The sequence below is a fragment of the Ochotona princeps genome, chromosome 6 (assembly GCF_030435755.1).
Source record: "Ochotona princeps isolate mOchPri1 chromosome 6, mOchPri1.hap1, whole genome shotgun sequence".
Taxonomy (NCBI): Eukaryota; Metazoa; Chordata; class Mammalia; order Lagomorpha; family Ochotonidae; genus Ochotona; species Ochotona princeps.
The window spans coordinates 20,730,966-20,746,552 of record NC_080837.1 but is presented as its reverse complement, the minus strand read 5'-3'; the positions used below and the strand labels follow the sequence as shown (position 1 = coordinate 20,746,552).

At 42.5% G+C, this 15,587-nt stretch overlaps 1 protein-coding gene across 2 annotated transcripts in view; it reads right to left on the bottom strand.

Annotated features, from left to right (window-relative positions):
• RORA (RAR related orphan receptor A) overlaps nucleotides 1–15,587 on the bottom strand; it is an 808,637-nt gene that overhangs the window by 186,055 nt on the left and 606,995 nt on the right. The window contains exon 4 of one of the 2 annotated variants that reach the window (XM_058665752.1): nucleotides 1,594–1,623. In XM_058665752.1, coding sequence (XP_058521735.1) covers nucleotides 1,594–1,623 — 30 coding nt within the window. Of the gene's footprint in view, nucleotides 1–86; nucleotides 169–1,593; nucleotides 1,624–15,587 lie in introns of those variants that run through there. The other variant, XM_058665754.1, reaches the window with a different exon arrangement.

Sequence of the window (15,587 nt, the reverse complement as noted above, 5' to 3'; positions counted from 1 at the left end):
AAAGCACCATACACAGCAGGCATTATCATCAGCCCCTGTTTGGGAGCGGCCCAGGACTGAGCTAGCAGAAAGACTGAATTACTTACCACCTCTAGAGTGGGTCCCTCCAGGCCAGGGACGAGCTCATGGGCAAGGCTGTGCAAGGAAGCGCTCTGTACCATGCCTGCCCTGCGGATATACAGAGGACTTCAGTCTCCTGCACTGTCAATCTCTCAGTCATCATGAGCTCAATTATGCACCGACAACAGCAAGAACAACAACGACGATGACAAAACAACCCCCAAAAAGCTACAGGTCACACACTACCCTCATGGAGGGACAGCCAACTGGAACTGTGCAGTGAGAGATGCAGGTGCCATCCTGATCGGGTATGTAGTGTGGGCCAGAGCTTGTCATTGTTCCTTGAACAAACATTGCATGGATGCCCATGAGAGAGCCATGTGGACAGACTACAGGACTGGGCCCTAAAAGTCAGGCAACGATTCATCAAATTGGATGTTTTTTTTTTTTTTAAATTTCTGTTTGGTATTTCTCCTTTTTTTTTCATTTTAGTTTTCTACAAATACAGATAGACAGACAGACAAACCAAAGAGCAGATTTCAAGAATCAACTGAGTCATTGGCTAAACTACTTTGATACGACACAAATACTTTTTCTTCTCCCAAACATTTCACAAGAAATAAAAAATTGTAAAAATATAATTAGGAAAATTTGGGGGGATACATCCCTGTTGTCCCTGGGTTGTGCCACAGATGTTTCTACTGCTTGCTTTAGAAGGATGTCCAAACACGTCTTATAGGAAGCACCTATCTGTGGTCCAAAATAGTCATCATATTCTCATGATACCATGAATGCAATGCCTAAATAAAATGCTGGTCAAGAACAGTGAAAGTTAACTGCCTGCATCAATGCTGTGAGATTCAAGGCACAGTCAGACATGATTGTTCAGCTCACCAATCACAACATCTTACATTGATGTGGGTCTGTAAAGTTACGGTGTAGTTTGAATGAAGGCAATTGATGAAAGTGGTTGAGCCTGAGAAGTGGGATGAATACAGAGCATAAATCCAGCACACATTTCACATCAGACTACCAATGCCCTTCACCAGGGCCTCTGCAGGTCATGCCCTTGGGTGAGAGACAGTACCATCTTCCCAAACAGTATCTTTGCTCCACAGACATCAGTACAGAACAGCCTAATTTGTGAATTAAGGGTAAGGAGAAGGAAACCAACACAGAAAAGAATCAAGGGGATATGTCCTAGAAACATACCGACTCTTCCAGAAGGATGCCAAGTTAAGGGTGATCAGCAGCAAACTGATCTTCCTGGCTAGAGTTCATGGTTTCCCTAAAGACTTCCTGCTTGAGACACTAGAGTTCATCAGAATCGGTCTAGCCTCTCTCTTCAACACACAGTCAGTACAAACAGGTGGAGATGTGCCACTTCCGACCACTACAGGTTGAAAAGTATGACCTCGGCTAACCACGGATCACAGCTGAAACACTACTTTATACTCAGAGGGTCACAGCAGCCAGACATATGTCAATTCCAACTCTTCAAAAAACTTGGAACAGAAAAAATGCTTTACTTACATGTATGCGTCTTCTTTGTTACTGAGATACCTAGAAGAGAAGAAATAGCAAAGGTCACATGGCGTCCTGCATCTATTTCCTTGATGGTACAGCATTCACAGTGGCCGTGGGGAGGGGGAGGCGATAGAGGAGTTTAGGTTTAATCTTGTGTGTGGCAGTGTCACTAGACCCATCTCAAAGCCACGCAACCACGAACAACAGAGACAACATCAGAAAAGAAATCTCTGGCAACAAAACAGTCATTAACCAGGGTTAAAGAGGGTGAGAGAAGGTTTCTCCTATTATTATTTTTTTAATCTTAAGTAGGTGAGATGATTATGTTTATAGGCCAAGTGGGAAAGATTTAAAACACAAGAGAGTAATGCCAACCTACTCAGACAAGACTAAGCCAAGCACCAGGGCAATTAATTTGTTATGGCCATTGAGTCTGTATTGACTTTTAGATGAAAACAACCCTTTTGTTCATCTGGAGCATCACTTTTAATAGCAAAGGCAAATACACCACCCAAGCACCTATGTATTTCTACTTGTTAAATCAGCACAAAGGACTACTACTGCATCTCTCTCAATGGCACCATCACGTATGGAACCAGCACCACAAAGAATTCATGCACCCTTACTGTTCCCAGGATGGTTCACAGATGGCACTGAACGCATCTGTCATCGTTGGCAACTAAGAGCTAATAAGGATGATATACTTCAAGGTCAATGCTAGGATCTACTGTTTGGGAAAAAGTTTGTGTTGAGCCCTTGATTCCTTCTTCTTGGGAGATATTCTCAGGATGAAAGCTCAAAGTAAAAATACTGTTGGACACATTTTTCATCCTGTGACTAAGAACCGTGGTCAACCTTGACATCTTTTTTTTTTCTTTCAGTTATTAACCCTTCTTCAGAAAATAAAAGTTATTGAATGTGGCCCTGCCATTAGGCCTATTACTTAGCTATGCAACATGCTGTTCAGAGGCGAAATCTGTTAAGACAACCATTGGTAGCTATTACAAAAAAAAAATTAGCTCCAAAGTTGTGCGCCAAGACCAAAATCACACACTTGCCACCCCACAATTTTCCAAAGGCCTCATTTAGGGAAGCTGAAATTACATAGCCCAACTCAAATTCTTTTTTTTTTTTAATTGAGGAAAACTAAACTATTGTTTTTCTTCATGCGGGAGCCAGCTTCACAAAGCAACATTAGAAACTTCTGCACAGATCCTTGAAGACATTATGTGGGAACTACAAAAGTATTAGAGAATTTTTTTTTTTTGCAATCATTTTTTATCACCTGGAGGGAACTTCCGCCTAACAGCTACAGAGAGTAAAGTTGAAAATCTGAATACAATTTGTAACTCTGGCTCATGAAACCGGCACCAATAAATTGATACATGGGTGCTCTTTCAGCATTATGAGAGCTCCGTGTGTCCTTTCCCTAGGAAATGATGCTTTCTGTAAAATCACTTTGAAGAGAAAGTGCTTAGACTGTCACTCCTGATTATTCCAAACCTCCACACAATTGGATTTCACACAGCCCCAAACAGACCTATCTATATTCGCTGAGTGTGGAACTCTTTTCTCCTGACATCCAAAGACCTGATGAAAATACCACTGCTTTGGCTTTTCTACTTAAGTTTATTACACAGTGAGAGGCAGTGTTCTCATCAAATATTTTCATGTTGATTACACTGATAATAGATTTTGAAAATCTTTCCAGGGAAGCTGCCTGTGCTTGGAGGTCACAGTAACACGCTCGGATAAACAGAGCAAGCCTGGCATCAGCCAGAGTAGAAGCTCTCGGTCCTTTGGTTTGGCTTAATTGCCAATCAATGGTCAGCGTACAGTACTGGAGAGATACACTTGTCCTGGGGTTGCCAGATTGAGCAGGTGCAATATAGGATGTCCGGTCAACTTTATCCTTTACGTTACATGAAAACTTAACTGGGTATCCTATATTTTATCTGAAAGCCCTACTCTACTTTAATGTTTTTACATGATATAAATGACAACTGTCACTTACTATGAAGCTACCCCAATAAACTAATAAACACATGTTATGGAATGAAATCAGTATTTTTTAAAGTGCATTATAACTCTTAATTATAATAACTCAGCATATTAATTTTTTTGTACTTGCTAGCTATTATCAAGACAGAATGCTATTTCCCTAGGAAAAGTGAACAAAAACAATGCAGATTCAGAGAGACAAATTTAATGGGACAATCCACAAATGTACTAGAAGTCTCTCTATTCTCCTACCCAGACAGCCAACAACTCTAATAACACTAGTGGCTGGAATGTGGGCCACTCCTTTCTCCAGGGTTACTCACTGGAGCACTTCTCCAGTGCCGTCTCTGCCACTTTGCCATGAAGTGGCAGCCTTTGCATCTCAGAGGTGGGGACACTGAGGTTGGTGGCCGGCAGGGGTGGGGGAAGTACTTAATGAGCATCCGACAGGGGTTCTCTGTGGAAATTTGGTATTGGATGAGAAATGTGCCCCTCACATGTCTTTGGAAGCTCTGGTACAGGCAATGCTTCTCAAAAGAGAAAATTCAAGAAGATGTTATCCTTGGTGCAAACCCTTCAGCCACCATCTTTGTCAATAATTGGAACTTCTGAGGGTCTGTGCACATCCACAGCCTGGGTGACACAAATACTTAGATACTGCAGCACATACATACAAATCACAGCTCCTCCAATCAGAAGAGCATTTATTGGGTTGTATCTAAAATATTTCAGAACATTCCACAGCACACATTCTGCTAGGAATCCAACTGCCTGAATTTTTTGCACCAGAGTCTTCACTCACAGTAAGCAGGTGTGCCCTGCTTTGCCTCCAGTATCATTTTCTCATCTGGAAGTAGAACATGATCTTCCCTGTCCCTTTTCTCCTCATTTTCTCAGAAGTTGCAAACAACCTATCTTTCCCCAGCAGGCTGAGAGCTCATTCAGGTCGAGATCACAGCATTCACGCAATGCCAGTCTCTGTCCTGGCAGGAGAAGAATGTTTTCTAGATTCTGTGCTACCAGCAGCAAGCAGAAGCAGTTCAGCATCAAGAATTTCTGTAGAATCCAGTCTTCCAGAGACAAATGGTGAACAGGAAGCAGGCAAACTACACTCATTCTATTGAGGTTCAGGAAAGAAGAAATCTTTCAAAGGCAGCTCTTGAGATAACTGGATTTGGAGTTGAACCGACCCAAGCTTGCATCCTTAGCCCATTCCCTTCCCCGCCTCCTGGCTAAGAGATGTTGGGCAAATTGCGTAATGTTTCTGGCCCAGAATTTCTCAGTCTTTAAATGTATACAAAATCACTACATAGTCAAAAGACAGCTGTAAAGATTAAAGTGAAATACAGATGTATGAGGAGCTTGGCCAAGAAGGGGACAGGATGCAAGAGGGAATTACTTTGGTAGAAGGATGAGCAACCCATGTCACATCATGTTAGCACAATGGAACTAACTACCCATGCCACTGAAAGCGCCACCACTGCTACTCATAGTGGCCCTGGATTGCTCACTGACTCATGGCCCAGGACTCTGGTTGAGAGATAAATGGGTGAGGCTTGATGAAGAGTGCATGAGACTGGAGCTCTATATCCCAAACTCCATTTTGATACTGGTCAGAGAGAAGACACTTCTCTCCTAGCAAGAATCTATAGTATCTAATTGGGCTGCTAAAAGAAAAAGGCAATGGACTTTTATTTCCCTTACCAAAGGGTGTGGAACTCTGTCTAGCTGTTGTGCAGATCTTGATTCCCTTCCAGCAATTTGCCAGATATAGGGATAGATAAGAGTGATGCAGCAGAACCAAGTGTCTAAGCAGAAAATACGCCTGCGCACTGAGGCCACAGTGAATTCCATGACAACACGGGCAAATCATCGAACCTCTCCAGGCCTTGGTTTTCTTATCTGAACTATGAAACGGTTGGATTGCATGATTGCTTAGTTTTCCTTCTAGTTCATCCATCAGTAGTTTATAGCTCTGCTTCTAATCTGACAAACCTACCTCTTGTCAAAGCAACAGGCTGCCAGATCTATTTCTCACACACACAAATTTGATGTACCTCATAATCAAAGGTAACCCCCTGAAACTTTTTCTTCTTGCCTTCAAAAATCCAGGAATAAAGAAAGCCGTACTCATAAAAGGTTATATAAGTAAAAGACACACTTCTCTTGGGTGATCTTTTAGAATTATCTGGGCTAGAGGAAAATGGAACCTTTTGATAAAGTTGCGACATTCCTAATGTTTCACCAGGCATGCGCGCACACACATACACACACGGTAAAATTTTTAGGCTTTAGAACAACTTCTAACTTACCAATAAAACAGCACTTTTAAATTGCCAATCAATACCCCTACAACTAGCAGGGGAAAATCCCTATAAATGCTCTACTCAAAGCAGGGCAAGGCTCCTAATACAGTCAGATTGCCTGACTCTATTTAGCTGACCATGCTTCAAAAGAAAGCAAAGGAAATGTCATGAAAATACCACAAATTTATCACTGTCATGGTTATCAGCAGGGAAAAGTTTCAGAGCTATACTCATTGAAGAGCAGAGCACTTTAGGAACGTAATCTGATATTTCCAATCAGTGCCAAATCTTGGACCAATTAACTTTCCTGACGGACTTCTTATTGTCTCCTGGTTTCCAGGCAATTGTCTGGGTACCAAGTTAATTTTAACTTTTTTTTCTTTTATAAGAGATAGCATCTTTCCTCCTCCCCAGATGAAGCAATTACTAAACTAGCCTTTCCAGAGGCCCTGCATTCTGGACAAGTCTCCAGCAATGAAGATGCCCCTTTGCCACTTGTTCTGGGATCCAGCCTGGACGCCTCTCACCCTCTTTCACAATGACAGAACAACTGTGGAGACAGACAGATCACAAACATGGATAAAATCTGTTATTACTAAAACCAAACCAAAAACTACCGTAAGAGTACCTTAAAAGGGCAGTGAAGCTTTTCTTTTAGTTTTTTAAACACGTCTGTCTATATTTCAAGTACAGGAAAACGCTGAGGAATAACCAACAGCCTTTAATTGGCCCAATTCACAACTCTCCACTCAGCTTGTACACCAACCCTGTAATTCCTTGAAAAGAAGGGCTCTTCCCTATCCTAGGGTGCTTCGATGGCCAGCATTCAAATTGTGTGGTCTCAGACAAGAGGCTCAACTTTCTGCACAAATCAGGACACAATGGCTCAAGGCTAGGTTTATGGCTAAGACTTGAAGACAATTCAGGTGGGACACAGGGCAGGGTGCTTCTTTCCTGCTAAAGATGTTTCTGATTTCCTCCACCTTGCAGTAGACAGAGGATGGCTGTAAATGGATCATCTGGGAAGATGGTGCTTGAAAGCTCTCAGGTAAGAAATTTTCAGAATAAAATCGCAACATTTACCCTTCTCCTTGCTATGCTATCTGTAGCAGAGACAGTGCAAAGGCTGTGTGTGGTCTCCAGGGGCCACTGTGCCTCCTACTTACTTCTCTTTAACTTCCTCATTGCAAGGAGCTTCCAGTTAAAACAGTAATTTTTATGTGGCACATGAGCACTAGCTAAGAATCAGGTCTAGCAAGGAGGAATTCTTACTTTTTGTTTTTGAATGGCTAACAATTGTTTCATAACTGAAAAAAGAGACCACTCGGTGCCGGCCTTGGGTCCCCCTCCTCCATCCCGACTTAGCCCCTGAGCTTGCTCCAGTCTACACCAGTCAAGGAGAACAATTTATGCAGGAGGCGGATCAGGAACACAGCCTCTGAAAGGCCTTGCCAAACAAAATGATGTTACAAAACAATGTCCTTGTCTAGGACAAAAGAACTATTAATGATAATCAGTACATATTACTGAAAGTGCTCCAAGTAATCTCTGGACTTTGTTTCAAAAATTCTTAATGGACACTAATGCTTAGAGTTCACTCAAAAGAGAAATAAATTACGGGCCAGGGTTGCGGGGACCAAGGACAGCATGCAGAAGGCATCCAAGCATGAGCAATGTTACGACAATCAAACATTTTGTAATTGCATAAAAAGCCTTTAAAAATAATTTAGAAATACTAATTATGAATGTTAATAATACTTTAATGTGAGGTTTCTTTTCTAGTAGAACTGAGCCTAGACTAAGTTGTTTCAGTAATCATATTTCAGCCCTTTCACTAACCAAGGTGCTTTTGACATTATGAAAAAAAAATTCATTTCACTTTAAATTCATTTTACTTATGGGCATGAATAAGAGGAATTTTTTCCTGTTTTTTGAAATAAAAATGTGTGTGTGTGTGTGTGTGTGTGTGTGTGTGTGTGTGTGTGATTGCCCTCCCTGTTTAGGTCATATTTCCTGACGTTTGTGCCCAGAAAGGTCTTTTAATTTTGGACAGGCGGACTTTCAAGTCCTGCCTTTATCTCTAACAACGCAGTTTCAAGGGCAAAGCCTCCTTCTGGGTGCCTCAGCAAAGGCAACCCAGAAGGACCCTCCATCTATCTGAAAGAGGCATCCTGAGACAACACTTGATGAGCTCTCAGACACTGCAAATCAGTGCACTGTGGAAAGTCCACTCCTACGGAAGGGCGCTTCCACCATCAGCTGCTGGGGCCAAATGCATGACCAGTACCAGAGGTGTACAACTAGAACCAGAAGATACCTTATTCTCTTCCCATAATTTATTCCTTTTCTTTTAAAGATTTATTTTTATTGGAAAGTCAGATTTACAGGCAGAAGGAGACAGAGATCTATCCTCTGGTTCACTCCCCAAGTGGCCATAATGGCCAGAGCAGAGCTGATCTGAAGCCAGGAGCCAGCAGCTTCTGCTGAATCTCCCATGCAGGTGCAAGATCCCAAGCTTTGGCCCATCCTCTACTGCTTTCCCAGGCCACAAGCAGCGAGCTGGGTGGGAAGTGGAGCAGCCAGAACATGAACAAGCACCCGTATGGGATTCTGGGAGTGCAAGCTGAGGATTTAACCACTATTGTGCCAGGCGCCTCTAATAATTTCTTTTCAGTCAGCCTCAGTATATACATGGAGCTACCTATCAGACATTTCTTGCTTGATACAAGTTTGAGCTCAGTGATCAGGGCAGGTGTGAACAATATTCACAGCTTAGCTTTTTGGAATGGAGCAATTTTATCTTAGAATTGAATAAATTAACTCAGGTAAAAATCAGCATGCTTTTCCAGGAAATGCTTTCATTATGTACCCTGAGATCTGTTGAAACTGTTTCTCCTTGCCACTCATAGAAGCAGGCAGGGACTTGTATTATCTGTAGGTGACTCAGCTGGATGTTATCAAATACACAGTGATAGCTACAATCCTCAAAGCTGAAGCTACCAGAACAGGTTGGATGAGGGTGACCCAAAGATTATGGAGTTTCAGGCTTCACAGCAGGTCAGACGCTATGATCATTTTACATATATTATGCCCTTACATAAGCAATCTGACTCATACCTCATGGATATGGATACTGGTTAGCATACCAAGTCGAAGCAAGTAAAGATTAAAGCCTCCTCCCCAAGATAAATCTCGACCAGTGGCAAACGCCTGGATGGACCAATGGTATCTGTAGGGATGGCGAAGGTCCCAGAGTTTGACACATATCCCAAATCACTGCAATGGCGAGGGAATCTGCCAAGGTGGAAATAGTGGGAGTCTGGCTCTAGATTTAGAGGAAATGAGTTCCACTATCAGAGCAGAGGAAGGTTACAGCCCAGGACCCACAGGGATGGTAAACTGACATTTGGAACTAGTCAAGCTACTTCAGTTAGCCCCCAAACTTATGGGAATTCATGGGGGGGGTAATAAAAGATTTCTTAAAATGCCAACATTTTCATCATCAATCATCTCGAAGATAGAAAAAGGTGGCAATTATCAATCATTAAGTTATGGATTAATACTTTCGAGAGCCTCTCCACTCACCTCTTATTACAGAATTTTAAGCAGTTTGTCTGGATTGGCTATGATTGTGTAATACCTCAAGAAAAAGACAGTAGCCATCAGGATATATATTTTTTCATCCACAAAGCTGATCAAAAAGATGACTGTGGTCAGAACAAATAGAGAAGCGACTTTTGCACACGGGATTCAGTCCCAGAAAGCCTGGATGGTATGTCCAGCCGCGCCATGCACCAGCTGTGTCATTTTTGGATGAAATCATTTCTCTGAGCCTCAGTGTTTCTCATCTCCAAAAGAGAAACAGTTTCCTTGGCTCATTCTAAAATTCTTCTAGGACCTGACGACAGTGAACATGCACAGTGTTTCATCATGGCATGTGTATATCACTCAAATACGAGTGCTGGTGCTAGCGTGGGGGTAGGGGCCACCCAGATGCCAACAGTGGTAAAGGACTGCAGAAAACCAGGACAGGTCTGTGTGGTGGAACACTCTATTGACATCAAAATGAATCACAGAGAAAGGTGTGCTGGTTGTATCAAGAGAAATAAAAACATTCAGAGCCCTAAGGCAAAGTACGATAGCATTATGCTTAAAAAAGAAAAAAGCAAAACATGGGTAAAACTGACATTTTGAGACTTCATTATTGTTTATGGCTTTTGTCTATACACCTGAAGAACGGAGGCTTTTCTACTTGTTGATTTCTTTATTTAGTGAAGGAGTAAACTTGTGTGTATAGAGCAACTCAAAAGTATGTTATTGTAAAAATGGAAACAAAGGAAATCCAAGGGAGGGACCATGTGTATACAGACTGGATGCTGAAAATATACATACCTAATTAATCAGAGTGGTTATGTGTAAGGGGAATTACTATGAAAGAGGTTTTCTGTCTATATTTCGTAAAATTTTAAAAACTTGTAAATAATATTTTCATAGGAAAGAAAAGTTCATCTTAAAATGCCTCCCTCAGAGGATTAATGTGAGGAGAAGATGAAACACCAAATGGTTAAAGCTGACTTCCATTATTGCCAATATCTCTTTGTGCCCCTTAGGAGGCCTAGCCTCCTGTGGCAATTACTAATTGCATTTGACCCCTAGGGCACCTTATGTGAAGTCTGAAGTTAAAATGTGATGGCATGGCTGGCTAAATTTGGGAGGGCCCTAATGATGGCGATGGACAACCCGATAAACATTTTATAAAAGAGTCATCATAATCAATTTGCTGGTGAAGGCCTAATAAATTAGCTTTGCCCACTTCATTGAATTTTATCTAATGCTCTAGATCCGTATGCTGATGGGAAACACCTTTTGACTCTCGGGAAAATGATCCTCCTTTATCAACCAAATAGAAGCTGATGACTGTGGAGCCTATGACCGTACAAGAGAATGTCAATGAATTCCTGGAAAGTGGAATGAAAAGCTTGCTTAGGCACAAAGATATGAAAATCCAGGCACACTGTTTTCCATACTATACATTTTCCTTGGCCTTTCTGAGGACCTCTTGTATTGTCAACAATAGAACTACAATAAAGCCAGCAAAACAGACCTGCACAGAGCAGGTGCAGCCTGGGGGGATGGATCGCGAATTCCTGAGGTCAAGAGTGGAGCCTTTTGTCAGCACCCCCTTGGAAAATCCCTGGGACTTGCACCATGCCATGGAAATGGCAGGATCTCAGGAGCCAGAAAGACACAGGTCTCCAGCTCAAGTTCACCACCAAGTTGCCATTTCATTCCAGCTGATTGACATGGCCCAAGTCTCAGTTTCAAATGCAAGTAAGAATATTTCTTTCATGTGTTGGTTGTGATCATAAATTGCTGCAGACAGTGAAAAGCGGAAAGCTGTCCTCCATCACTGAATTCTATCACTTGCCCAAATTATTTAAAAGCAATGCATTTCATAGCTACTCACTGCCATGCTCCAAAGAAAGAGGAAGTGAGAAGGCCCAGATAACCTTGGGTTGGGTCATGTAGGTAGCACAGAGCTTCAAAAGATTAATATACCACTTCATCATCTGTTTGATTCCACTTGTGTAGTTTATCTCATTTAAAACATCCTTTTATATTTTCTCCCTTTAAAATGTTCTATTTTAATTTATCTAAAAGGCAGAGCTACAGAGAGAAGTAGAGACAGAGGCAGAGATCTTCCATCTGCTGATTCATCCCATAAACGGCCACACAGGGCTGGGCCAGGCTGCAGCCTGGAGCCAGGAGCCTTGTCTTGGTCTCCCACATGGGTGGCAGGAGTCCAAGCACTTTGTACATTTCCCAACTTCTTTCCCAGGTACATTGTCAGGGAGCTGGATTGCACATGGAACAGCTGGGAATCCATGCACATGTGGGATGTCAGTGATGACTTTACCCACTACACCACAACACCAGCACCTTTCCTCATGTTACAAAGATTGTCATGGTTTGAACTGCGTCCTTTCTACCCTAAAATCTCTTCAGGTCCTCAATCCTGATGCTTTTGAGTATGATCTTATTTGGCAGTCATATCTTATTAGAGGTAAAGATGATGAGGTGATCCTAGACTAGAATGGGCCTCAAGTCCAATGACTGCCGTTCCTAAAGAGGAAGAAGAGAGGGCCCGGTGCGATAACCTATCAGCTAAAGTCCTTGCCTTGGATCCCATATCGCACCGGGATCCCATGTGGGTGATGGTTCTAATCCTGGCAGCTTTGCTTCCCATCCAGCTCCCTGCTTGTGGCCTGAAAAAGCAGTCAGGGACGGCCCAAAGCCTTGGGACCCTGCACCCATGTAGGAGACCCAGAAGAGGCTCCTGGATCCTGCTTTGGATCGGCTCAGCTCCAGCCATTGAGGCCACTTTAGGAGTGACTCATTGGATGGAAGATCTTCTCTCTCTCCTCCTCTCTGCATATCTGATTGTCCAGTAAGAATAACCCTTTAAATAAAAGAGGAAGCAGAGAGAAATATGAATCTGGAGACATAACAGCACACAAGGATATGCAGAGAAGAAGACTATGTGGAGATGGACACAGAGATCTCTGTGGCTCAGTGACAAACCCTATACACCCAGGATGGCTAGCAGCTGCAAGAAGCTATGAGAAGCTTCTAGAAGTCCTTCCATAGAGCCTGACTTGTGACTTCCAGCATCCACAACTGTAAGAGAACACTTCTGCTTTAAGCAACCCAGATTGTTATAGAATCTACATGAAAGTAATAGGTCTAGAAAATGTTACGAGTCTGCTGCATCTGGCAACCAACTCAATCTTTCAAGACCACCGTGAGATTTCCTGTTGCCCCTCCAAATTCACACCCTTATTCCTCTGTGGCAGTCAAGTTTTAGGTGGGCATACAACCACCTAGCTGCAACAACTTCCCAGAGTCCTTTAGAGCGTGGTGTGGCCAGGTTCTCAGTAAGAAACATAAGCAGAAGAGAGGTGAAATGCTTCCATGTCACTTAAGAGAAAAGTGCTTGTCTGACCTTCTCATTTGCCCTTCTCATGGACTGGAGCTAGAGTGAAGTATCCAGGATGCAGCATCCTGAACAACCATGTGCACAGAAATTTTCTGGCTCAAACACCAGAGAAGAGTGAAATAAATGTGTGGCTCCAATAAGTGACTGTCCTCAAGTTGCTTTGCTTAGCAGTGGTGAGCTTTAATCTTAGCAAATAAGAAACAACTGTAATTCACAGACTAGAACCATCGAATGTGTTTGACATATAAAAGGCTTGAAGAAATGTACCTATCCCTGAAACAAGGCAGAGAGCAGGGACTTGAGGGGATCAGGTGACTAGTTCTAAGTCACCTGGGGAACTAGCAGGCAAAGAAGGGAGTAGCAATCAGTTCTACATGCTCTGAAGCCTGGCGTCTTTCAGTCTTTCTGTTACGCAGGACACCTCCCCTAGGCCTCACCGCATCGCCTGGAAGCTTCATGTCATCCCCATCATGTCAGTCCCCTGCTCACATGCCTTCCAGGATCTAGATTAAAGTCCTGCATGTCCCAGCCAGCCTTTTCCTCTGCGCGTCACCCATCTCACCCTGCCATCCCAGACTTTTTGAGATTTCTCTAAATCTTTTTTTAAAAAATATTTACTTATTTATTATTATTATCATCCTCACTTTATGATGCAGTTCCATAGGCCTTGGGATTGCCCCCACCCCAGCCCATGCCCTCCCCGCCCCCACTCTGGCCTGTGTTCTTTCTGCTGGTGGTTCTTGCTATTCCCACTTTCCTGCAGATCTTCTCTCACCTATTAAAACTTCTGCTCCACAGACACTGTTTCCACAAAACTTCCCCATTAGCTTACCGAGAGCTGCAACCCCCGTCACATTCTCAGCTTACTTTGCTTTGCTTATTTCTCCCCTTCTGCCATTCCTTTATACAGTCATTGGATGTCATCCACACATTGTCAATTCTTGAAGCAGAGACTTTGTGCTTCTTGGTGGATTCCTTTGATTGCAGGACTTTTAGGATGGTGTGTGACACACGGTAGCTTTAAAAAATGTTATTGAATGACTGAATGAGCTTAAACATGTACCCAAAGAATGAGTGAAGATAGTTTCCTGAAAGACATAGTTTAGTGTACTCCATGATGACTGTGAACCTCTGGAAGTGTGCAGAGAACATGCAGACAGTGAGACAGGAGCTAAATGAGGCAGCCTGGGATGGGTAAGGAAAGGCTTGCACAGAGAAGAGAATCTGGCCGACTACATGCAGAGGGAGCAGGAGGGAACTCACAGCAACCCCAGGCCCAAAAGCAAAGGTGAGACAATCAATAGAAAAGTTGAAATGCCACTGTGAAGCCCTTCTGATAAAATCGATTTGGTCATTACCAGAGCTGAACACAGGGCAGGCATGCTTCATCTGCTGGAAAGATCTTTATGATCTTGTTAATGGATCCTCAAAACAGAAGCTGTAAAGGTTATAACCCAACTTGTAAAGCTAATCTCATACTGGCTCTGGGATAATAAAGAACCTACAGAAAAATTTCCACTTAACCATATGCATTAGGCAGACGCATGACCTGCCTAATTTCCTAACTCAGGCAAATCCAAGACCTTAATTCTCCCATTTCTGAGATAAAGACAACTATTTCTGTTCACAATAATGTCAGTAGTCGGAGCTTTAGATGTAACAGTTTAGTGCTTAACTCGAGTTTACCAATGTTCTATCTACTCAAAGTGATTTAAAATAAGTGTCAACATACCACTGCCATTGAATTAGGGCAGAAACTGCAGACTGGCAAAATTCTCTTTGCCAAACCTTTTTTCTAAGTCTTTTTTTTTTTACATAGCATTGTTTAATATGTGTATATTCCCAACTTATAATTCTTAGTTTATTATCATTATCTGACATTTAAGTTACTCTTCTTGAATATAAAATAACTCATACTTGCTTGGACCACCAGGCAAGTCTATGGGTCTCATACAGCAGGGGGTTAAACTATTGCTTACAATAGTTTGGTCCACAACCTTTTCATTCTTTGGTGCCAGGATCTTTTTCACTCAAAGTCTTTTGGCTCTGTAGAACCAAAGAGAAGCTTGAACCTGTGTGACCATTTCACGAATGGATAATGTATGGGCAATTTGACAGTCCAATACAAAGTGGAACTGGCTCATATTAATAAACTCAGACATTTCTATGGCTCCTGGAAACATACACAAGTGTTCTGTCCACTCCATGTCACAACCAGGCACTAGTTTAGATGATGGGGTACGATAGCAAACAAGGTAGCAATGATTCCTGCACTCACACAGCTTAGGAGAAAAAGCCTACAGTATACAAATCTCAGTTAAACTCTCTTCTATGGCTGACCAAATTCCACTCTGTCCACGCATTTTAGAAATATACTATTTGAGAGGGAAAGAGAGAGAAAGATAGCAAGAAACCAATCTCATGTATTGGTTCGACCTTCAAATGCTCAAAATGTGGCTGGGGCCGGGGCAGCCAAAGCTGGCAGTCAGGAACTTCACCCAGATCTTTCACATAGGTCTAAGAATCGAATTACCTGAATCAGCAGTTGCTGCCTCCTGGGGTCTGCAGTAGCAGGAAGCTGAAATCAGGAAGTTGTTCCCTTTTCATCTTTGGACACTTGATGCAGTAATGACTTTTTTTTTCCTGACAATATTGATCAAAGTATGTGTGCAACAGGGACCTCTTCCATATGGTGA